Genomic DNA, 25653 nt, shown 5'->3' on the forward strand with positions numbered 1-25653 from the left:
CCTCGGCCTCCTAAATAAAATCAGATAAGTGGTAACATGTATATTATGAGTACATTTTACAAAGAATCATATGCATATAATTTGAACGCTTTGAGAATTACAATAGTAATTTCAATTACCTTTCTTTTTATTCAGGAGTTCCGATCCAATAAAATAGTTCATAAAAAAAATAATCATCAAATAAATTTAAGAATTTCCACAATATTTTTTTAATACTCTTTGATGTATTTGGTATTTAATTATATATCATGTTGTCGACTTGTCTTAGATACTCTTATATATACTCTGTATAAGTCATAACCATAGAAAAATAGAAAATCATACTAAATATGAGGACTATATACTTCATAGTCCATACGTACAAAGTATATTTTGCCATACACAGTTCATGACTCTATTTCACAATTTTTTTTTCTTAAAAGTATACCTAAGGCTAAATGTTCCCACTTCATAATAAAAGTAATCACAATTACATACTTGTAACATATTACAGTATTATAAAACTCTGTATGTCAGCAACATGTTCCCACTTTCTAATACTTATTATACCACTACTTCGTATTAGATTAGTAATTTAGTATTGGCATTGTACGAATGAAGAATATATTCAAGCACGTTTTAACGACTAATTAGATGCTTAGTTTAATGACATAATGGGCTTTACGTCAAAATTTATGTACCTTATTATTTGTCCTTATTAGTAGATAAAGATGATCTCTGCTTCGTAAGTAGCTTCAATATTATTCTATTCATGTGATTCATATCAAATCCTTTTTCAAGTCAGTTCATTTGGTTCCCTTTAACTTTATGACATCCACCATACTTTTTTTTTTTATTTTTTTTATAACGACTCTTGTAATCTTGTTACATTCATGGTACGGTACGGTATTGCCATAGAAAATTTGTTGAGAACATAACAAGTGGTCAAATTTCCCCTCTTCCTAGAAGGTGATTAAGATTATGCTTATTCTACTTAACTTTGTTTAATTTATTGTTTAGTAAAAAGTTATTATTTTTAAATTGTACTGATAAGGTTTTATTTAAATAATTTTTAAAATTTAAATAATATTATAATCCAAATAAGGTTATGTTCTCTTCAGCTCAATTTTAGTTCAGTTCAGTTCTAATTTTATTTTCTCATAAGCAATTCATTTCAACTCAATTCAGTAAATTCTATTTCGAACTCATAAATTAAAACATAAAATCTTGCGTAAGTTGTACACTGTACACATACATGATAAACTTTACAATATGTATTGTAAATTTCACATATATACTTTAGCGTAGTGACTTATACATTGACATATTGAGGTTTGGCATGGATTGATCCTCATATTACTATCCTAATTTATAAAATATAGACTTTTACTTTAATATAGCATAGTGTCTTTTTTAATTTATGAACTAGTGAGATGGTATGGTAACCCAAATGTACCCTTTTCTTACACGGTTAGTAGCAAAGACCATAGACCATGAAGAATAAAGAGAGTCAAATATTATTCAACATAACATCAAATAAACTCATGTAACTCGACACACAGTTAATACTAAGAGAATGTTCCTTATAATAATTACCTCCTTGACTAATACCGCGCACTCATTGGTGTAAACTAAGGAACGCCGCCAAAACATAGTTGCATTATTGTCAAATTAATTCTGCCATTTTTTCATCAACTACTACATTATTTTTTTGAAGGAAAAAAAATACATACTACTCGTATATTTTCTACCCTCAAATTAAACTTTAGGTTTTTTATTTATATTTCAAATGTTGAGTAAAATAAAGAGTTAATTTTATAAGACAAATTAAATATCGAGAAAGAGTTTAAGTCAAAGGGTGAAGTCGTTTATCGTTAACGCGTGGTTGGTTGAAACTCAACCCGTACATGTACATGAAACATGAGTATATAGCCATGCAAAACCCCCTTACGTCATTGCAAATGATCGCATCATAGATACTTCGTATGTGTCATGTGTCAACGTCCTTATATCATTGCTGAGTAATAAACCATACTTCTATGTCATCCCTATGTTTTTTTGTATAAGATTATCCAATCTTATTATGAGTGACTTAAACTTGCTCTAAGAGATTTTTTCTTTTATTATTGTATGTATTGTGAAAAAAAAAATGATACATATAGCTATGTATATAAGAAGCTAAAAAACAAAATAATAACGATTATTATACATCATAAACGTACTCTCAATTTTTATTTTTATTTTACAATTTTAGAAAATACCTTTTTTTTTTAATAAGTGAAACATTTTTCATAGGCACTTATTATGTGGATACAAAATTTAATACCTTTAATCATCAACATAATAATTGAATTTCAATAAAATTCCTCATTGACACGAGTCTAATAAGTACCCATAAGATTATATTTTATCTTATATATAGATCACCAATAGAGTATCAATTAGTCAAGTGATCAATTAGGTAATCAATGGCTGATCTTGGCCGAAAGTATAAAAGGGGCTGAGATTTGAATATTTATCTCTCGCTCAAAAGTAATCACTATGTCTAGATATTTTATAAGTAAAATAAGATTATTCAATTAATCATCAACATAATAATTGAACCAGGGACCGGGCTACAAGCCTGCAAATAACCCCGATAAGGCGATAAAAAGTATCCATTTGTGATAATAATAGTGCAAAAAGTCACAACATTTCACTTTACAAAAATACAGAGAAGTATATATATAATTAATTCTTATTTTCAATCCTAACAACTCGATTTACTATGACAAAAACATTAAAGAGGTAAAGTATAAAGAGCAAGAAGAAGATCGAGTGAAGTGAAAGTTTAAAATATGGTGCACTAAAGGCTTTACACGGTTTGTTGGACCACGGATTCCCCTGAGCAGTGGATACATAAATACATCCCATGACATCAAACAGTAAGTCAAAAATAGTGGAGTAAAAAATAATGTACTCCTACTACTCTACAATGTCTTAAGAAAATGACCCACAACACACATGTTGCATATAATATAATCATGCATGATAATATGACCCAAGCAGTAATAAACGTGGAATTTTGCTTTCTTGTTCCTACTTAACGCCGCCTTTTGGCATATAATATAGACTACTCACATACTTTTGTCAAGACTTTGCTTAATACATGTATTATTATTAGTATATTATACGTTATGTCATGTAAATCATATACACCCGTGTATTATTTTAAAACTTGGGTGAACTTGTTTTGAAAAGTCGCATGTCTATCTATTCACATATTATTAAAAGTAGGTCAACTCATTTTAAAAGACTCATGTTGTCTATTTTACACTCACTTACTTTGTATTTTTTTAATGGCTAGTAAGCTTGGATTATGATGTAAAAAAAAAACCTTATGTATTTGCTTGTCAGTAGAAGAAAAAGTAATTCAATTAATTTTTAACATATGTTTATACTCCCTCCGTTACGAATTACTCGCAACAATTACTAAAAATGGCTGGTACACATTACTTGCAACAAACTTATTTATTTCATTTTATGGTAAGTTTTTTTGTGTGATATTACAACATTACCCTTACTTTTTTTCCTAAACACCCTAATTAAAGTAGGGATTTTATCTTATTAAGTTAAACCCTAACATTGGATTAATACTAAGCACATCCCTTATTTTCTAATAATCACACTTAAGAAATTTTGCCTAGGAGTCCGCAAACTCCCTCTTTGTAGCGAGTAACTCGTAACGGAGGGAGTAGATGAAAACGAGTCTACCACAAACTATGGAGGATTTGGTGAAATATACGAAGAGTAGCTTTAACGTTACAAACACTACAAAAGAAACACTAGTACAACCTCTTTACAATAAGTAGCCGGTTTGAAAATTATGGGAACCCCATATTGGAGAGCAGGGTTAAGATAAAGGTTTGTCAAAGTAATAGATTGAAATAAAAGCCATTGCTAGCTAGTATTTGTGTATAATTTAATAACAACATTTTGCTATTTTTATGACCGCACTCATGAGTAGAAAGGCTCTTTCATAGAGAGAGATTGAAAAACACACACACAAATTGTATCAAAGAACAAAATAATTGGGCTTATGTACCATTAAAGGTTGGCGCTAACCTCTTAATCTAATGTATCAATATTAAATTGGATCTTGCTAAAATGTCCAAGAATGTTAGTTTAGCATGCAATAATTAATAATTGGAATATTGAATGGTTTAGGGGTATACATTATACTCATTGCGCATATGTTGTATATCTAGCCTAACTTCAAAGAACATGAATGTCAATGAACATAAGCTCTAATAAAAATAATATCATCGATCTTACTTATAGCTTTATCTTCATTGGAGTACGTACATGTTCATTGGAGTATACGCATCCACCATCATATTTACCCCAATCAAAATGATATAAACAAATGCATGACATATTCATGAGTCGGGTGCAATATAATTAGTATGCGTCAATTTCTAATTAATTATTTTCACCTCTAAAATCCTTATACCTTGGGGGCACTCGTTAGCTTTTAATTGATTGATTGTCTATTAAATTTCAACTACTAGTATATATGAATATGGAACATTTTTGGATTTTATCATCTTTGAGCAATGCATTAGGATGATGTTACCATAACATAGAACACTGCTACTTATGAATTATCGTAGTAGACTGGTTTTAGTCAAACTAAAAATTGATCATGGGCATCCACTGGTGAGCAAAGCTGTTCATTGACCATCAAATTAGATTTTAGCTCTTATAATACTATATCATTTTCCAATATCTATCGTTTATTGTTTACCTTTCAAATATAAAAAAAACCAATTGGTGTGGATTCCAATTGTCTTGATTGATTTTACTCTTAATAGACAATATTTAAAAATTAATCAAATTTTGTTTACATTATTTGTTACCTGTATGAATTATATGAAGTGCATGGTATGAATTGTGTTATAATTGACCTTTAAAACTGATGAGGATTAGCCTTAAAAAAAACTACTTAATGCAATTGGGTTTACTACCATAATCCACAGAAGTAATATCTCAAGGTTCGTTTGACATCACTGTAGTTTTCTATTTTTGTGGTTTTGAAAATCATATGATATATGTCATATAATGAATCAAAAATTTATCAAACTTATTAAAATAATGATAAATTAGAAAACTGAAACTAAAAAGTGAAAAATACCTTTTTCTTATTTCCTAATTTTGGTTTTTTGTTAAAAAACAAAAAATCAGAAAAATAAAAACCAAACAATGCCAAACAAGCTCTTAGATTTCTACTAATTTTATCATTTATCAAAGAAAGCACAAAACACAACATGGAGGAGTAATCATTGATATAACTTAACAAAAGGTAGCCTTTCTAATGGAGAGAGAATGGAGTTTTGTTGTAAATAAGAAGTACAAACTAAAGAAAGAAAAAAAAAAGGCTTACCATTTAGGCATTAACCAAAAGGTCCGCGATAGCGCATATATGATATATCTACACAAAATCTAGGTTTTGATTTTTGAGGGAGGAATAGAGAAAGGAAATTGAAAATAAACGAATCTAATGTACCATTATCAGATTTCAATTACTAGTTTCAGTCAATTAATGAATACAACATATTAATTAACTTGCCGAACATACCCAATAACACACGAGTTTACCATTAATTAACATGTAATTTTTTTTGGAATTTATCATTTTTTTTTTTGCAATGCACATCACTTATAGCATTTCCATTTGCGAATTAATTTAATTGAATGTGGTTTTAATTAGTTGAGTATATAACCGACTAAAGGAATCTCACCGGAGGAAATATGGCTTTTAGCTCATACTTATAATATTTCCAAAATCTAAAAAAAAAGCTTAAAAATACAATATTATTTATGTGTTTGACATTTGTAAATACATACGCAGTCTATAAGACATTTTTCACACACTTGTCATCTTCAATGCATGACTGTAAGTGAGGTGACGATATAAAGTCAAATTCTAGCGCCATATCATTCACATGAGATAAACAGTACATTACAACGAATAAAGAAAAGTAGATGAGAAATAGCCGACAGACTTTTTCTAAGTAAACCATTCTCGTTTAAGCATAACCATCAAGTCATAAAATCAACTGGAGTGACTGCTCCACTAGGTCAACCGATGAAAGCTTAAAAACACGAAACTCAACAATCGATCAAATCTCGTTTACATCACCTACTCCTTAAGACTCTCTCTATACAAGACAAAAATCTTAATCTATTTGGTTCGGTCCGATCCGAATCGGCCATGAATCCATGACTGACCCATACAACCAAGGACTGGGCTTTAACACCTTTAAGGCCTTCAACAAACCACTTTACACAACTGGATTTTAGCTATCATCATCCACCAAATCAATATTTACAGAAATCTATGATATTTTGTGATTTATTTCCATATATTTCATGATTTATATCTATCCTTCTTATTCTGAAGAAGAAACAAAAATTATGTAACAAGGACGAGTGAGCGTAAAGTTATATTTTATACAATTTCTAAATTTATTAACATTAAAAAAAAAATAGTAAAAAAAAAAAAAAAAAAAAAACTAAAAAAATAGCCTCCTTCGATGTTCTAATCTCCGCAACCTCTCTTTCTCTCTCCTATAAACACCATAACTATATACATACAGACTCAACAACAAAACTGAGCTCTGTTGTTTAACCCCTAAATAAATCACTCCTTTTATTTTTTAAATTTTATTCAAGAATTTGTTCTTTTTCTGCTTAAAAACCCTTAAAAATTCACCCCCATTTTACTATTCTATTCTATTGGTGATTAATTTTCAGATAATCAATCATTTCTACAGAATTTTAGACCATTGGAGGTAATTTAATTTTCTGGGTTTTATTCTAATATTTGTTTTATGTTGTTTGTATTTATTTTTTTGCATGGATTTTGATAATGGGATCTTGTAGTTCTTTTTAATAGCTTTTTTTTTTTTTTTTTTTTTTTTTTTTTTTTTTTTGGGTGAATTTTGTTTTTTGGGTTGATGAAATTGTGGGGTTTTTTGGGAATTGTAAAGGGTAATTGTTTGATTTTTCAGGAGAATGCAATTATGGTATATGGTAATTCAAGGTTTTGGAGCCGCAGAAGAGAGTTTTTAGTTTCTGAGTATTGTGCTTCTTGTTGACCTTAATGGAAAATCCAGGAATCAAAGGTTTGATTTTTGTATTTTTATTGGCATTTAAATTTAGATTTGTGTGTTGGAGACGGCGAGTCGGTTTTATTGATTGAGACTTAATTTCATGATTTTGTTTCCAAGATGTTATCTTGTTACTTGATTTTGTAATATACATTGTCTTGTTCAACTTAGCTAGTGGAGAAACTGAAATTTTAAATTTATTATAGCGCCTTTAGGTTCACAATCATGGCCTTTTGGAAATCCTGTAGTCCTTTATACTGTCTACTGGTTTCGTTTTTGGTATGGATTGTGCATGCTCGATTGCTGTGATAAACTATACTGGTCCACTGATTTGGGTTACCTTTGAATCAATTTGTTTTATCAAGTCTCGTACGGGCTTTAGATTTTTGAAATAAGCCCCTTGAGGTTACTAAGGATAGAGCTGTGCTATTGTTTATTACATTGAGATTGCTAGATGGATTTGCTATTGAGCCTTAAGGAAGGTGAGTAGACTAGTATAATCTCTTAGTCGGTTAAAAAAATAGTTTACTTCCATATTTGTGTACCAAAGGTTTGATGTTTGTTTTTGTTTCTGCATTTACATTTAGATTTGTGTTGGAGATGGTGAGTCGCCTTTATTGATTGAGACTTACTTTTGTGATTTTGTTTCCTTGTTACGTCGTTCTTTGTTTTTGTAATGTACATCGTCTTGTTTAACTTAATTAATGGTTGAGTGGAGGAACTAAAATTTTCAATATATTACAACGCCTTTTGAGTCACAATCATGGCTTATTTGAAATCCTGTAGTCTTTGATACTGTCAGTAATAGTTTCGTTTTTGGTACGGATTGTGGATGCTCGATTGCTGTGATATATGTTGGTCCACTGATTTCGGTTACCTTAATTTGTTTAATCAAGTCTTGTATGGGCTTTAGTTTTTTGGAATACACTCCTTGTGGTAATTGTGGATAGAGCTGTGCCATTGTATATTACATTGAGATTTTTAGATGGATTTGCTATTGAGCGAGTAGATTCACTGTAATCTTTTACTCGGTCCAAAAAGTTCCATATTCGTGTATCAAAGGATTAATGTTTGTAGCTGCATTTACATTTAGATTTGTGTGTTGGAGACGGTGAGTCGGTTTTATTGATTGAGACTAATTTCATGATCATGTTTCCATGTTATCTTGTTAAGTTTTGTAACATACATTGTTTTGTAAAACCTAGTTAATGGTTGAGTGGAGAAGCAAATTTTTTATTTGGTATACCACCTTTAGGTTTACAATCATGGCCTATTTGAAAGCTTGTAGTCTTTGATACTGTTACTAGTTTTGTATTTTTTACCAATTATGCATACTAGTTCACTGATTCAAAGTTTTGGGGAAACAATTTGTTTAAACAAGTTTGTATGGGCTTTAGATATTTAGAATATGCTTCTTGAGGTCACTACGGATAGAGCTGTGCCGTTGTATATTACATTGAGAATATTTGATAAATGTGCTATTGAGCATTTAAGATAGTTGAGTAGAACAAGTGTAATCTCTAAGTCGGTCCAAAAATTAGTGTACTTCCATATTAGGTCAAATGGGAGTTCAGGTTGAGCGCTTTAATATTGTTCCTCCACCTCTTTGTGGTACTTATAAATATCAATGTTCTCAAATTCTTGCCGACCTTGCTCTTCGTTCCACTTGTACTTTTATCGCTAAAATTATCATGATGAAAATATTCTTAATGTAGAGCTATCAACCATCCTGGTGAAGTCCATAATCATACCCCGATATTGTGCTCTCTTACAGCAGTGGTCTCTTTTACCATTTCGTTGTACTGTTTTGGATGTCATCCCCCCTCCCGATACTTTTGTGATATTTACTTTTGTATCACTGTTGGTTGGTAGCTCATATGCCAATAAGCTTAAAGCTTAGCAAGTCTTTAATTGGCAAACACTCACAACTGTGTGCCATGGGTTGATTTCTGGTTGTAATATCTGTTCTTGGTATGCTTTAGGGTCTCCTGAGATTTAGATTGTTCACTCTGCATTTGTGTGTGTGTGACTATCTGGGAGAGGGGGTGGGGGTGTTAGCTTCCAACTTTACACTTCACTTTAAATCATCAAGGTCCACCCCTTTTGCAGAACCTCATTTAGATTGCACCATACGTGCCCATGTGCATGAACCCATGTAAGATAAGTATAATGAGCTCTTGAAATGTTGTAAAAGCCAAGGTTTAGCTGTTAGTGAAAGGCATGCTTCTTACTTTTTAGTAATTCAAGCAAAATAAAGCAGGACTGTTGGGCTCTTTGCCTTTTGGTCTTGTTCAGGTAAACTTTTCTGGAAGTGTTCAATTTGACAATTCTCTTTGGGATCATTTGTTTTATTGATCTTTACTTCGCTTTTGAGAGCTTGCAAATCCCTGTTAATATGCTGCATCCTTGCACTACAATGCATTGGATCTTTCTACCATGAAGGTTAATGATCTTCTCAATAACTTAACATTCTTTTGGAATGAAAGGGCTTTATTGTTATTTATTCAGATAACAGTGGTAAAGTTTAGTAGGATAATAATTGAGGATATTTAAAATGTCTACTAAATTTTGGGATACTTTTTTTAATTCTTTGAGGATATCATAGTGTTCATGTGATTTGTCAAGAACTTGCAATTTTCAATATGTGTATGGTTGAGAATGTCACATTTGCAATTATTGTCCAATGTCAAGACTCAAGTAAACCTTTTGTCTCTGCATACATGCTATTATAATACTTATGATTAGAGGACATGCAGGCCATAAATTAATAAATTTAATAAGCATGAACAATTTAGTATATGTATTGTAGTTGAGGGAGATAATTGAAGCTGGTTATATTATGTCTCATTTATCCTGGTATGAAATCGAAGATTATTAATCCTTTATGCACTTCTCTATTCTTTGGTTGGGACTTGGGTTTGAGAAGGGGTTTTTTCTAGAAGATGCTTATAATTATAGCCTAAGACATCAGAGTTTTGGTCTGTTCATATCTTACATTTCTATTCTTCAGTTAGTTTTATCTGGATCAGCTCGTGCATAAAATTTATATGTTAACGACATTATTTCTTTAGTTATTTTTAAAAGTTGTTACATGTGCTTGTCTGCTTCTGTTCAGGAAAAATGGCTCTTGAGAAACACATCCCTGCTAGAAATCTGACTGCTAATGTGAAACCTTTGAGTTTCCCTCTTAAAGTCCAGAAAAAAGCAGCTCTTGCAGATCCCGAGATGAACACTGATTTGGAGGCTGATGTTGATGTTGATCTCAGAGAAATTTATTTCCTTATCATGCATTTTTTGTCTGATGGGCCATGTCAAAGAACTTGTGGACAATTTTGGAATGAGCTTCTTGAAAATGACCTACTACCTAGAAGATACCATGCTTGGTATTCTAGGAGTGGGATTCCTAGTGGTGATGAAAATGATGATGGCTTGTCCTTTCCATTGAGTTACAACAAACTAAAGGAGCGGTATGTTTTATGCCTATTTTCTTGATCAAAAGTTTCAATACAGATGATCTCTCAGCGAAGATATGCTGAAACTATATCAGTGTAGCATTCGATTATGAGATTTCTCTCACTGGGCTGTTTTTCTTCCTGTAGGTATGCTCATATTGGAAAGAATCACTTAATTAAGCTTCTGAGGCAGCTATTACTTAATAAAGCCAATCCACATGGTATTGTTGCAAGGAATATACCAAATGCAGCTGATGTTCCTACACTTTTGGGGGATGGATCATTTTCACTCTTGGCCGGTATGTTCATGTATCTGTGCATCTATATTTTTGTTAGTATTCCTTTGAATGATTTATTGTTTGTTTAGGAGATGCGATTCCATTTTTACAAGCGTAGATGCACTAATGAACCTCTTATATATATCTGAAAAATACAGCAAACTTACGATTAAGAGCGATAACTTTATTCCCCCCCATATTTCCTTGCAGATGATGGGATCAAAGGAGACAAAGAGATTAAACCACCGCCTGTTTTCATGCGTTGGCCTCATATGCAAGCTGATCAGGTGCGTGGGCTGAGATTGAGAGAAATTGGTGGTGGATTTGCGAGACACCATAGAGCACCATCTACACGTGCAGCCTGTTATACTATTGTTAAACCATCCACTATGGTGCAAAAGATGCAAAATGTAAAGAAAGTAAGGGGACACCGTGATGCTGTTTATTGTGGTAAGCTGTTTCTCCATGTAATCCTTGTCCTGATTCTAGCTTTTACTGAAAGCAGGTTTATCCCTTTTATTTGAATTTTTAATGTTTTTGGCAGGGTAGAAAATACTTCCTTCGTTCCACAAATATTGCTATAGTTATCATTTTAGGAAGTTCTACAAATATTGCAACATTTCCCTATTTACACATATTTTCTCTCTTTTTCTCTCCTCCCCACAGGGTCCCTATCTTTATTCCTTTCTATCTCTCTCCTCTTCTTTAAATTCGTGTCCTTCCCCTATGTTGCAGTATTAGGGGAAGTGGGGAACGGAGGAAGTACATTTTATTTTATTATAGTTTTTATTTATAATCTATCTGATGTCTAAATTTGTGGTAGTTATAAGCATGAATACATCAAAGAATATAGGGGAAAGCCTGGCCCTTTTCTTGGTTTAATATGTATTGGTTTTTCTCTTTGTAATCATCTCATTTCATGATTAATATTAGTTAAATGCTGGTAAAGTAATTTTCAATTTGGCTGCTATTATGATGAGAAGTTTGTAATGTCGTGTGAAATCAAGAGAAACCAATATTACATTACTATCTGACATATAGTTGATGTATCCTTCATACCACATTTTCTTTGCTTGTCATGCTATTTATTGTGCTATGACTGCTATCCACTTTGAAGATCTGATCTTTCAGATTCTTTTAGTCTCTTAGTGGTTTACTTTACTTCACCCATTGATTGTCCAATATGCTTGATGCTAGTTAGGCTTGTGATATAGCTTCATATATAAATCAGAATTTTTTGAAATTTTGGCTAACATTGAAGTTCACGTATCTTGCTTTAATTTTACATATAAAGAATCTCTGAATTACCACCACCACCACCACCAACAAAGTCATAGTCCCAACATGATTTGAGATCAATTGTCATAAGGAATTGTCTTTGAAATATTAAACAAGGAAGTAAAGAGAATCTCTGATGTACCAGGCTCACATATCTTGCTCAACTTGTGAGATACCAAACTTTTTTTTATTGTGGCTTTACATACCACTTAAACGTGTGGATTCTCAAGTTTTTGTTACCCCAGTCACTAAATTTTTTTCCTCCAATTTTTTTTCCTATAAAGATTTTTGTAGGGTTTGAGATAAGGGTTATGAAACTTCCATTTTAGTCAAAGGAGTAATTGCTAATAAAGCATTAGATATTATTGCTTTGATACTGTGCTGCTGGTACTTTGTGTTTTCTTTTTTTTTTTTTTTTTTTTTTTTTTTTTTTTTTTTTTGTTATAAATGCACAAGGATTTTTATATAAAGCATTGCCTTTTGCAATTTATGCAACAGAGGGGGTACCCCAATGGTACCCATAGCATATGACTCACTGACTCAGAAAGTCAACTTTTTCTGGAATTAAATTCTATAAGAAAGCCTATTTTGAGAAAACTTATACTTTTATGTATTTGTTTCCAACCACAACATCCACAATATTGCCATACAAGCAGATTGTCGTAGTTTTTCTTTTCCTTCCCGTGTGGCCACCATTCCATTACAACATGCAACTGTTCCATAATAGAAACTGTACAAATCCACACCAACCATATAATTTTAATGTAAAGAAACAAACATGGTTTCCAGGCTCCTCCACCACAATTAGTGTAATGCTAATGACATCAATTCGGATGGATTTATTTGGCTTTCAAATCTTCTTCTTTTATTGTGTATTTAGTCTTTACAAAAAAGCTGTAAAGTTATATCTGATATTTTGTACTACCCAATTCCAATTAAGGTTTTGACCATATTTACTCTATTTCAATTTTCATGAACACCTTTTACCATCTTACCTCTCATTACCCCACACTGTATCTACCTTTTCCATCTCTCTTACTTTATTAGCTTCAGACACCCACCCACCTTATTTCTTTTCTCTCTTAATTTATCCATCCTTTTTTTTTTCCTCATATCCACTCACTTTTTTATTATTATTTTTTTTGTTTGTTTGTTTGCGATTATGTATTGAGTAGAATAAACAAAAAAATTATAGAGCTTTTATTTTTAGTTGACAAGCAGTAATATCTCTTTTTATTTATTTATTTATTATTTTGGCAGCTGTATGTGACCGCTCCGGAAGGTTTGTCATAACTGGTTCAGATGACCGCCTTGTGAAGATTTGGTCCATGGAAACTGCTTATATCTTGGCTAGCTGCCGTGGGCATGAAGTGCGCTTTGATGCTTTCAATTATTTTAATGATTTTCAGACAGTTGAATTCATATTCTTATTTTGTTACTTATTTACACTTGTTTTTATCTAAGGGTGACATCACTGACTTGGCTGTGAGTTCCAACAATGCTTTGGTGGCATCTGCTTCAAATGATTGTATTATTAGAACTGTGAGTGTCTGGTTCTCATGCAACTCTGATATTACTACCATTGTCTCTTGTCTCCTCTTATAGAATACCTTAATCTGTTCATTGTGGTTTACATGACAGTGGCGTTTGCCAGATGGGCAGCCAATTTCAGTTCTGCGAGGGCATACAGGAGCAGTAACTGCCATTGCCTTTAGCCCAAGGCCCAGTGCTATATATCAGCTTCTATCGTAAGAATTGTCCTGTTTCAAATTTTCTTGTCTTGTTCTTACATCATATATTGCTAGATTTTCTTAACTTTAAAGGCTAGTTCTTTAAAACCCTGTGCTGTGTGAGCTAGGAGATATTGGTATTACATTATTTACTTTTTTGTTCATTGAATCATTTACTTCTTGTAGATGTATCTCTTTTTTTTTTTTCAACGTTATCTGTCAATTGTGTTTTCTTTACCCGCTTTTTTTTTGGTGAATGGAAAGTGCCTATTCTGCCTAATGTGCTGTACACATAAAGTTTCTGGTGAATAAAAGCTTCATATGCTTTGTACATTAAGGGGTAAATATTAGTGCATTAATTATTTTGCAAGTTACTGTATGACTTAAGCTTGTTACCTATGTAGCAAGCTAGCAATATATTGGTCTTCCCTTGTCCTTATTAATGTTATATTGCAACTTGTTCTGTCCTGTCTCATGGTGATGTTAGGATATATCTAATATACTAGACTAATGTAGTTATGTTCAATTTTAGTTGTCGTATCACTTTTTAAATTGCACTATCAATGTGACAACCAATTCACACAGAGAGAGTTGCTTTCTCCACAACTTTCTCAGCTAGCCATTTGCTTGATTTTCTCATGTGTTATGACTCATACACTGTATTTTCTGGTCTGTAGATCAGCTGATGATGGAACATGTAGACTATGGGATGCAAGATACTCGCAGTTCAAGCCACGTATTTATCTTCCCAAACCTCCTGATGCAGGTTGACTTTTGCTTCATTTTCGACCTGTTATTTGTTATTATTTATTTAATTAATAATTTTTTAACAAATTAGTAGAGTGATTTACTGAAGCTGGAAAATGTTGTAGGAAAAAGCACTGCTTCTTCATCCATCGCTGGTGAGCAGAATCATCAGATCTTTTGTTGTGCATTCAATGCTAACGGGACTGTCTTTGTGACTGGTAGCTCAGATAATCTTGCAAGGGTATGTTCTATTATGCCGGAGGTTTAGTTTATCCAAATTGAAACTGTTTTAGTTGATTTTATGAAGGATACATTGTAGTTAATCTCTATTTTACCTTAGTTAGCTGTGACTAGCAGAAGGCTTTTATGAGATGCCACCCTCCCCCCCCCCCCCCTCTCTTTTTCTGTAGTTTAACCGTATATTAAAATATGAATGGATGACTAAGAAGGTGGTGGAAGAAGGGAAAAGGAAAGGGGGCAGGGGATTTACTTCAGAAGAATGATAGCTTCCTTGATTATCGTTGATTACGTGGGTCTATAAAGGGTGGAAGGGCCAACTCTTATTGATGGGTTAAGTCTTGCCTGGTATCTTTTCCCCTTTTCTTCTTTCTTGGATTTGTTTTTTTTATTTTTATTTTTTTTTTATTTATTTTTACTTTCTTGAGGAGGTGTTTTCTTCAACCAAATCAGAAATTAAATGTGGGAAACTGGGAATGGAATAAAAAAAAGTTGATCCTACTGTTTGGTACAAAATATTGCACCTCAAATCCATATCTTCCAACCCTTTTAAAACTTATACCTTAATCCCAAGGAATAGCATAGGGATGCCCACAACCACCACCAATACCAAACACCACAACTGTACTTACCAGTGCCAGTACCATCCCGATTAACTATAATCATTTCTGACTCTCTCAGTCTCTCTCTCTTACCCCAACCTCCCAACATTGCAATCAAGAGTTACAGATTAAATTCTTCCGACCAAACAACTGGAATCAGTTTGAGGTTTGATAGCCAGCCCGATACCTGATACTAGTGCCAAAACCAAACAGGGCATACACTTTTGGAGGTTTCCTGCACCTTAGCACAAGTACCTTGCATAGTGTATTTAAACCATTGTACCGTTTCTTCTCCCATTTGTCTTCAATAGAGGTCACCCTCACCTTATTTATAACACTTTGCTTTTTAAAGTGCGTGATATTGAGTTATGTACTACACTTGAATAAATTCTAGTAAATCAATTTTGTTTTCCTGCAGGTCTGGAATGCTTGTAAATCCGCTACTGACGATTCAGAACAACCTATCAGTGAGATGGATGTTCTCTCTGGCCATGAAAATGATGTTAATTATGTGCAATTTAGGTCAGTTCACTTCAAATTACTGTAGCTAAAGGGTGGTTTGTCCCTGTAGCGGCTGGGTGCTGATAAGAGATGGAAGCTTCAACAATTCTTACAACCAGGATTGGGGGGGGGGGGAGTCCAACCAATTTTTAAGCTCATGTTTGGGGAGGCTACTTTGGCTTTAGCCTGAACGAAACCAGAATTATATATATGAATGTTGATTTGCTAATTATGTCTTGCATGCACTTTATTGGGTAGTGTTCATAGTTCTATTTTCTAGTTGAGATTGACTAAACTTGTTATGTTTTTGCGAAATAGAGGTTTGCATTTTTAATTCAGATTGTTCCTTGACATAATTGGATGCTGATAAGTTGTGCTTTTCTACAGTGGTTGTGCTGTGACTCCTCGATTCTCTACTACAGATGCAACCAAGGAAGATAATTTTCCCAAATTCAAAAATACATGGTACTTAAACTGTTAAACATCTATTCGTTTCCCGGTTTTTGCATGTCAGTGTGGTTGATTTCAGTAAAAGTGTTTATTTTGCGACAAATTCATCTCCCAAATTTTGGCAGGTTTTCTCATGATAATATAGTTACCTGTTCTCGTGATGGTAGTGCAATTATCTGGATTCCAAGGTCACGCAAATCACATGTGAGCTATGGTTGGAAATTATTCTTTTTTATTATGTTTTTGGATTAGTTCCTCACTGAAACATGTTTTCCTGTCAGGCAAGAGCTGGACGTTGGACTCGGGCTTATCATCTCAAGGTTCCTCCTCCACCCATGCTTCCACAGCCTCCGCGAGGGGGCCCAAGACAGAGAGTTCTGCCTACGCCTCGTGGTGTTAATATGATTGTGTGGAGTCTAGATAATCGATTTGTCCTTGCTGCTATCATGGGTAAGTTGATGAAATTTTTTGTTCAGTTTAATTTCTTAGAAAGGTGCTTTATGAGCATAAATATTTTGAACTGCTTCAGACTGCTTCAGGTGATCTTGTGTTTGATTTACCATAAAGTGGTATGTAGATAGTTTTCATTAAACTGCCTTAAAAATTCACTGTGCGTGTTGGTATTTGCTTTGGTTTAGCCGTCATGTCGAATGGGGTACTAGAGGGATTGTGTTGCCCATTTTTCTAGGAAAACCAATTTAAAGATGTAATATAAAATAATAAATAAATGTGGCTCCCGGTTCAATGCTTTTATCTATTTTGTTTCTCAAATACTTTCTCTAGCTCACAGTATTTGTCATTTTAAAGCTTTGCACATACACTTAGGAAAGCAAAGTGAGAGTATATATACTTAGTATTTGATTAAGCTATTGATGTATTTTTCTAATCTAAATTTTTGCATTGTAATAATGATAAGATTACTTTTGATATTCAGGAGAAAAAGGGGAGGAGGCTAAGTTGGACATGCCTTTTTATGGATTACATTGCTAGATTAAATTCGTAGAATTTACCAGTGTAGATGTATAACTTTAGTCAATTTTAAGAAAATTCCTGTCCTATCAACTTCCAACAGTATTTTTGGTCATATCTTCATAAAGCACTTATGTTTTGGAATTGTGTATACAATGATTAGGGGTCTAAATTTACGTGGTACTCTTATTTTCACGGGCTATTCAATGTTGGCCATTCATTAAGGGAATTGTATTGAGAGTTTTACACTTCTATTGAAATAGGAATGTCTTGTTTGTAGTGTGTTATACATCAATTTTGAATGTAAGCAAGGCACGTGGCTAATACGTGTTTTTCTAGGGCTTGGGCTTGTTTTGTTGAGTGATGTCTCTGTTGGTTGAATCTATGGGTGATAGTGCTACTTAGAAAATTTAAAGCATCTTTTATTTGATTTTCTCATTGAATTTGCTTGTTCAACATTGTAGATAAAAAATTTCTATGGTGCTAATATGTTAGTGAGACTGGTTTTGTCTCTTGACCTTATCCATATTACTATGTCTGCCTTTTTCTCATGACAGATTGCAGAATATGTGTTTGGAATGCTTCTGATGGTAGCTTGGTTCATTCATTGACGGGTCATACCGAGTCGGTAAGTTGTGGTTTTCCTTCCAGAATTCCAGATTGCATTGCACTAATTATCAGATTTGGATGGAGCAGTTTTGTTATCTGTTAATTTATCTCTTCTTCCTCCCCTCCCCCTGCGCTGATCAATGGTTCTGGAAGGGGTAATGTGCATCAGACTGAGATAATCAGTGGTACCATTGCATGTTATACTCCTCTATGCTGTCCTAGTGGCTGCCATGTTGCCCTTCTTGCAAACATTGCATGTTATACACTCCTGCTCTTTAATATGCATTCTCATCCTGATGTTTCATACCTGAATAGCAGTAGGAAAGGTTAGCTGAACAAGAATTTGGGATTTTGGAGTTTAGTTAAATATGAGACCACATTCCAGCCTTTCAATTCATGTGCTATAACATTGACTATGACAACTTTCAATTTCTAATTATTGTATCGAAAAGGGTGCCTAAGTGCTAATACTTGCTTAAGGTATTGCAAGGCTCACAGAGTGATTGCCTCTTCGAACTTTGAGGCCCTTGAGACAGAAGAGGGGACCATATATTTATTGATATTTTATAAAAAGGATATCATGAGTTTTAGTGTTTCTTTCTTTTTCTTTTTCTTTTTTTTTTTTTTTTTTTTTTTTTTTAAAAAAAAAAATTTGAATTCTGATATATTTCATCTTGTTTCCTATAAATTGCAACAACTTGAATCACATTTGTTGGCACGCAACTTTGGCCATTAATATCTTTAATTTTTTGATAGTTCAAAATTATATAAAGTTGATTCATTGAAAATATACAGTTTGTCTAATAAAAAGGTGCTACCTCTATTTCATAATGTTCTTACACTTCCCATTTTAATTTTTCCATAATGTTCTTAAAACTTTCCATTTTAGTTTGTTTCATAATGATCTTAGTACTTGCACTTTATTCTACTTTTGGCAAACTCATTTCACCACCTTTTTTGTGTGTGTGTGTGTGTGTGTGCGCGCGCGCGCTAATAGTAAACATTGAGAACATTATGCATTGGTGAATCTATATTCAATTTTCCCATGCATGTTAAATTGTCTATCATGTAGTTGTACCAATACTTTGTTTTTTTCACTTGTCTAAGATTTATGATTGTGTGACATGGAAAATTGTTTGTCCTTTTTGTTCGAATAGACATATGTCCTGGATGTTCACCCTTTCAACCCTCGCATAGCTATGAGTGCTGGATATGACGGGAAAACCATTATTTGGGATGTAAGTTTCAGTGAACTTTCCTTATATACATTCCACCAGACTTGTGTGCTTAGTCTTACTAGTACCGTTTTGTTGCAGATATGGGAAGGAAAGCCCATTCGAATTTATGACACTGGACGGTTTAAATTGGTTGACGGAAAGTTCTCTATGTAAGTGGTCATGTTGGCTTTCGTCTGTTCTTTTGCTTGTGCCACTGTGCTTGTCTGCTTGTTACTGAATTTATTGTCATATTCCTTTATCTTTGTCTGGATTGAAAAGCTAAACTTGATTTGCAGCTCTTTTGTTTGCTACTGTGGAGATACATGTGTCAGCTCATCTGAATGTCCTTTGTTAGTTTGTGTTTTCTTATATATATATATTTATCTCTCTCTCTCTCTCTTTTATTTCTTTAAATAGGGATGGGACCTCAATTGTACTTTCAGATGACGTTGGTCAACTTTATTTTTTGAGCACTGGTCAAGGCGAGTCCCAAATGGATGCGAAATATGATCAGGTACTAAGAGAAATTACTCTTTCCATGTATTTTTATGCTGTATAAGATGCTCATGGTACCTGTTTTTTTTTAGTATCTTATAATTGCAAAATTTGCAGTTCTTTCTCGGGGATTATCGTCCACTTATCCGAGATACTAATGGAAATGTTATTGATCAGGTATGTTTGTACTATCTTTAAGGCTTCCACAATTCTTTATGAATGATTATTGTTCTCATTTTATAAAAATGTAGTTTCTTAAAATAAGATTTTTCTGTTGTGAGCTGTGGCTGTACTGGCGTTATGTTTAGGAGTATTCATGTTCATATGCCTCTGTGGATATGTGATTTTGAATTATTGATCTCTCTTGGTGCAGGAAACACAACTTCCTCCTTATCGAAGGAACATGCAAGACCTTCTTTGTGATTCAAGTTTGTCTTTGTTCCCATCACTTTATTTCAAGTGGTTTAATATAAATATTACTTTTCATTCAACATTATTGATTTTTGAGATTTATTTTCTAGGCATGATACCATACCCAGAACCCTATCAAAGCATGTATCAGCGAAGACGGCTTGGAACTCTGGGCATTGAGTGGCGCCTGTCTTCTGTACAGTTTTCTGTGGGTCCAGACTTCAGTTCAGGCCAAGACCATATGATACCCCTGCCAGATTTTGATGTATTAATTGATCCACTGCCAGTTTTTGTGGATGTCATGGATTGGGAGCCAGAAGAAGTAATAGTTAGTGATGATACTGACTCTGAATTCAATGTTACGGATTCCTTTGGCGGCAATGGAGGACATATTAGCTCAACATCATCCGGTGATTTGAAATGCAGTGAAGAAGACACTGATGCGGATTGCAGTCACAGAGATAGTGTTCGTAGATCAAGGAGGAGAAAGAAAAAGAGAGAAGTACATTTTCTTATATGTTTCTTTTTTAGTTTTTCTACAAAAATAATCTTAAATCTCAATGATACTCTTATCTTTTTACCTACACAATATATTATGTCTATTCATGTGCATTCATGTGCGTACATTTTTTTTGTTTTTCAGACAGAGATAACTACTTCTTCAGGGAGGCGTGTTAAAAGAAGAAATCTGGATAAGTGTGATGGTAGTACCCACAAAACTGACCCAAGCAGGAAATCAAGAAATGGGCGAAAACGGTCCAAGAAGTCATTAAAGGCTTCAAGACCCCAAAGAGCTGCTGCTCGTAATGCTCTTACCTTGTTTTCCAAAATCAAAGGTACTACCCCAGATCTTGATGAAGTTGTATATGGCTCTGAAGATGATACATCAGACAGTGAATCTGTACTTGAATATTCTGACTTCGAGGATGAGGAATCTGATAAGTTTGTTCCAGATGAGAGAGCAAAGAATCTGAAGGGGAAAGAAGTAATGGTTGATGATTCTGAGGGTATATCTAGATCTAAAGTGTTCCCTGGAACTCATGAGAGTGCTGGGAACAGGAATAAATTAGTTCTAAAACTTCCAGTCCGTGATCCAAATCGAGTTCTATTTTCAAGTAATTCTATCCCAACCTCTGGAAATCAGATAGATTTGGCAGGCTTTTCATCTTCAGCATCAGGTGGTCCTTTAGAAGTTGGAAAAGATTCAACCCAACAGGACATGAATTACTTACATGGCAATGCAAACCTCTGTGGATATGATAGACTGGGTTGGCTTGGTGGATTAGGCAATGATGCCATAAAATGGGGTGTGGTTAGAGCTCGTACTTCTAACAGAGTTAAATTGAAAGGAGCCCCTGTATTGGTTGCTTCTGGGTCTAGTTCTTTCAATGACAACCAAAATGAAACTGATAAGGAGCTTGGGGCAGATCTAAAATCTGAAGTTGAGCGAAGTGATGATAATGGCAAGTTGCAGGAAATTGCACAGCATAATCATGAGCATTCAGGGAATCCTAATGGGTTAACTGATGGAAATATTATAGAGCTGTCTGATTTTAATAGATCCCTGTCTTCTAATGGAGTGCAGGATGAAGTTCATGTAGCTACTGGGAATGGAGCTCCGTGCTCAAATAGCAGTGATGCAAACAATGTGTCTACATTGTTGAGTATTGCAGAAAAGAAGGCTGCATCAGATTCTAATGATACTTATGAGATGAAAGCTATACCCAGTGAAGGGAATGAAAAGAATGGTACGATTCTTGTGGAGCAAAGATCTGGTGCTGAAGAGCTTGAAGAGAAAAAACCCCACCTTAAAGATGGTTTGGATGGTGGAGAATCTAATGGAGAACAAATTTTGGATGGAGTTAAAGCAAATGCTAGCTCTGCATTGCTAAAATCACAGGCTTCACCTTCACAGAAGACTGATAAGATGTACAGTGCTGTTTACAGAAGGTCAAGGTCCTCTAAGGCAGCGAGGACATCTTCAGATAGCAATGTTGTTCATGTTAGTGAAAATACCTCAAATGCAAGCTGTCAAAGTCTGGATGGAAATGCTGATACAAATGGTATTATGGTTAAGGGCATCAACCAGGCCCAATCTGTGGAGGTTAGGGACACAGTTGAAGAGCATTTGAAGAGATCGGTAGAGAGGTCAAGAAGAATTGAGGATTCAGTATCGAACAAGGTTGATCGGCGTCCTCGAGAAGAGTGGGGATCTAGTACAACTGTGGGACTGAGGTCCACAAGAAATAGGAGAATAAATTTTATTCGTGATGCTAGTCTAATGGATAGGAGGAAGTCAAGTCAGTCACAAAGAAAATTATCCTGGTTGATGCTTTCTGTTCCTGACTGTTCTCGATATATTCCTCAGCAGGGAGATGAAGTTGCATATATGAGGCAGGTAATGACTTGGTATCTGGATTTTCTAAAGGTTACTGTACCTTCTCCCTCCCCCCTCTTTTATTTATTTTATTTTTTTTTTTTAAATGTTAAAAATTTCTTGTTAAGATGAAAATGTTCTTCTAGATTGTCAAATTCGACTGTTTAAATAAGAGATACTATGACTATTCTTACTATAGATGTTTGTAGGAGGGTAAATTGGTAGTTGTTATGTATAGAGAATTGATTAACACCAGATATTCTTTCTGATTACTCTCCATCTTTTGTTGATGTTCTTGTAGGGGCATAAGGAATACATATCTTGCAATAGCTCTTCTGTGAGGGGACCTTGGGAATATTTGAAAGGTGAGATCAGAGCTGTGGAGCTCTGCAAAGTTATTGAGCTAGAGTATTCTGTTGTTCCAGGCTCGGGTGATAGCTGCTGTAAAATGACACTTGAATTTATAGACCCAAATTCTAGTGTCTTTGGCAAGAAATTTAAGCTGACATTGCCAGAAGTTTCAGATTTTCCGGATTTTCTTGTTGAGAGAACAAGGTATGAGACTGCTATCGAGAGAAACTGGACTAAGAGAGACAAATGTCAGGTTTGGTGGAAAAATGAAGGTGATGGGGATGGTAGTTGGTGGGAAGGTCGAGTTCATGATGTGAAGGCCAAATCCCTTGAGTTTCCTGATAGTCCGTGGGAAAGATATATCATTCGATACAAAAGTGATCCAACTGAAATACATGAACATAGTCCTTGGGAACTTTATGATGCTGGCGACACACACTGGGAGCAGCCTCATCTTGATGACCACACCACAAAAATACTGTTGTCATTAATTGATAAATTAGTGCAGTCAGGAAATAAAGCTCAGGTAGTGACAGTAGATAATTTTGGGGTTGATTTGATGATTTCTGTTTTCGTGGATTTCTACTTCTTGGAAATTGACCTATTTTTTTTCATAAAATTTTTCAGGATATTTACGGGGTTCAGAAATTGCAGCAGGTTTCTGGGAAGTCAAATTTCTTGAATAGGTGAAGTACACATGAACGCTAATTTGTTTTTCTGCATGATGTCTTCATTTCTTATTGTTACATTGTTTTTTTTTTTTTTTTTTTTTTTTTTTTTTTTTTTTTTTAGGAAACCCTGATTTTTCCCTCAAAAAGTATGTGAATATCAATAGAATGATATGTCATCATCCATCTTTTTTCTTGGGAAAAGATCCCCTTTTAATTTAACTGGAATGACCTGAATTGAGCAAAAATTGTGAGATTGTTTTCCCCAACTATTTTTATGTACCATGAAAGTAGTAAATAGTAGTTTCACTCAACCAATGGAGTGGTCTATTAGAGAGATCGGAAAGTAGTTGAAGCTTAGATACATCATACATGTGATGAGTCATTGCTCTAATAAGCCCAAACACCGATTTCTACAAGCTCTTTCCTTGTGTCTACTGACCAGTGAGATTCTGACTCTTGAGTTCTGCTAAATTTGACACAATCGTGTTTTTGTAAATATGCAGGTTTCCAGTGCCATTATCTCTGGAAGTGATCCAGTCGAGGCTAGAAAATAACTATTACCGAAGCTTGGAGGCAGTGAATCACGACACAAATGTTATGCTGTCAAATGCCGAGAGTTATTTTGGGAAAAATGCAGAGCTTTCGAAGAAGATTGGACGGTTATCAGAATGGTTTGCAAAGAAGTTATCATCATTGTAGCATTAGGGATCTCTCCTAATACAATTTTGTAGAGAAATTTTCAATTAATTACCAATTTACAATTATTAAACATTCTGTTTTTTTTTTTTTGAGGGTAACATTATGTTTTTCCTTGTAGATATGTAGCAATTCATAGTCCTCAATTAGGCGCCCCACCAAAGAGTTAGTTTCTCAGTGGGACATTCTTTTTAGCTTAGGAATTAGGGAAACAGGTAGGTTGCAATTACTGCTAAATCTGTATATACATACAACAACTTAGAAAAAGAAAATTAATTTCAGATTTTCTGGCGAAATGTTATGTTCTTTGAAAAAAGCTGGAATGCAACTCATGATTTTGAGCTCTAAAATGGTATGTAAGGGCTGATGACCGTTTTTAAAATTGAAGAATAGGATATTGGACCGGTTTGGAATGGTTTTCGAATTTTTCTATATATTTTTTTTTGGTTTTCAAATTTTTCTATATATTTAATAGTTATTACTATTATATTATGAAAAAAATAAAATTATAAATCCTATATTTTAAAGAGATGAGATAATTCTATGTTTAGACGAATCACGAACATTTATGACACCATATAATGATTATTTATAGTTCCAAACGGCATTATATGACCCCGAAACGTATCTCCTAAAATCTCGATTCTTTTTGACACCGGCCTCGAAACCTTCGAAATTTCTCAAAAAAATTGATATTAAGCCTTCAATTTTGGAATTTTTTTCACTTGGATATAAATATTGACGAAAAGATTACCATGGTCCCTAATACCCTTCGGGAGTCCAATTGGGTGGGTGGAACCATCCAACTTGCCTTTAAACGGACCAATTTACCGGTTTACAACTTGCACCGATTTTATTAACTCAAGCCTACAACGAACATTTATCACAACATATAATGATTATTTATGATTTCAAACGACATTATATAACCCCGAGATGTATCCCCTGAAATCTCATTTCTTTTCGACAGCGGGACCCGAAACCTCCAAAATTTCTCAAAAAGTGTGGATATTAGCCTTCAATTTTGAAATTTTTTGACTTTTTTTGGCTCGGAAATAAAATTTGCAGAAATATTTACCATGATCCCTAACACCCTCCGAGAGTCCGATTGTGTAGGTGGAACCATCTAATATTTACAGGTTTACAACTAGCACTGATTTCATTTACTCAAGCCTGCAACGAACATTTATAACAATAAAAAATGATCATATATGGTTCCAAACGGCATTATATGACCCCGAGATATATCTCCTAGAATTTCAAAACTTTTCGACACCGGGCCCGAAACCTCCAAAATTTCTTAAAAAGTGTAGATATTAGCCTTTAATTTTGGAATTTTTTGACTTTTTTCGACTGGAAATAAAAATTGCCGAAATGTTTACCATGGTCCCTAATACCCTCTGGGAGTCCAATTGGGTGGGTGAAACCATCCAACTTGCCTTTAAACGACCA

At 33.9% G+C, this 25653-nt stretch overlaps 1 protein-coding gene across 3 annotated transcripts; it reads left to right on the top strand.

The window, feature by feature from the left end:
• The first annotated feature begins 6341 nt into the window (after window positions 1-6341).
• LOC110738054 (PH-interacting protein-like) lies at window positions 6342-24272 on the top strand. 3 transcript variants are annotated; one of them, XM_021918419.1, is made up of 25 exons: window positions 6342-6812; window positions 7011-7145; window positions 10246-10597; window positions 10730-10881; window positions 11071-11310; window positions 13399-13508; window positions 13603-13680; window positions 13780-13886; window positions 14546-14634; window positions 14741-14856; window positions 15873-15976; window positions 16343-16420; window positions 16531-16609; window positions 16687-16855; window positions 17932-18002; window positions 19141-19221; window positions 19300-19370; window positions 19618-19714; window positions 19813-19872; window positions 20069-20123; window positions 20217-20608; window positions 20750-22504; window positions 22785-23360; window positions 23462-23520; window positions 24009-24272. In XM_021918419.1, exons 2-25 carry the CDS (start codon window positions 7124-7126, stop codon window positions 24202-24204), a joined length of 5109 nt encoding a protein of 1702 aa, XP_021774111.1. In that variant the 5' UTR covers window positions 6342-6812; window positions 7011-7123; the 3' UTR covers window positions 24205-24272. The 3 variants fall into 3 exon arrangements, with proteins under 3 accessions (XP_021774111.1, XP_021774110.1, XP_021774109.1); XM_021918418.1 differs by having other exon boundaries at window positions 7032-7145; XM_021918417.1 differs by lacking the exon at window positions 6342-6812 and having other exon boundaries at window positions 6945-7145.
• Window positions 24273-25653: the final 1381 nt, after the last annotated feature.

This window comes from Chenopodium quinoa, unplaced genomic scaffold, assembly GCF_001683475.1.
Source record: "Chenopodium quinoa cultivar QQ74 unplaced genomic scaffold, ASM168347v1, whole genome shotgun sequence".
Classification (NCBI taxonomy): domain Eukaryota; kingdom Viridiplantae; phylum Streptophyta; class Magnoliopsida; order Caryophyllales; family Amaranthaceae; genus Chenopodium; species Chenopodium quinoa.

Coding starts and splice junctions, on each gene's coding strand:
- LOC110738054 (XM_021918419.1), top strand. CDS start 7,124: ATGGAAAATCCAGGAATCAAAG. Junction 18,003..19,140: donor TGACGGGTCATACCGAGTCG/GTAAGTTGTGGT, acceptor TTGTTCGAATAG/ACATATGTCCTGGATGTTCA. Junction 23,521..24,008: donor AAGTCAAATTTCTTGAATAG/GTGAAGTACACA, acceptor GTAAATATGCAG/GTTTCCAGTGCCATTATCTC.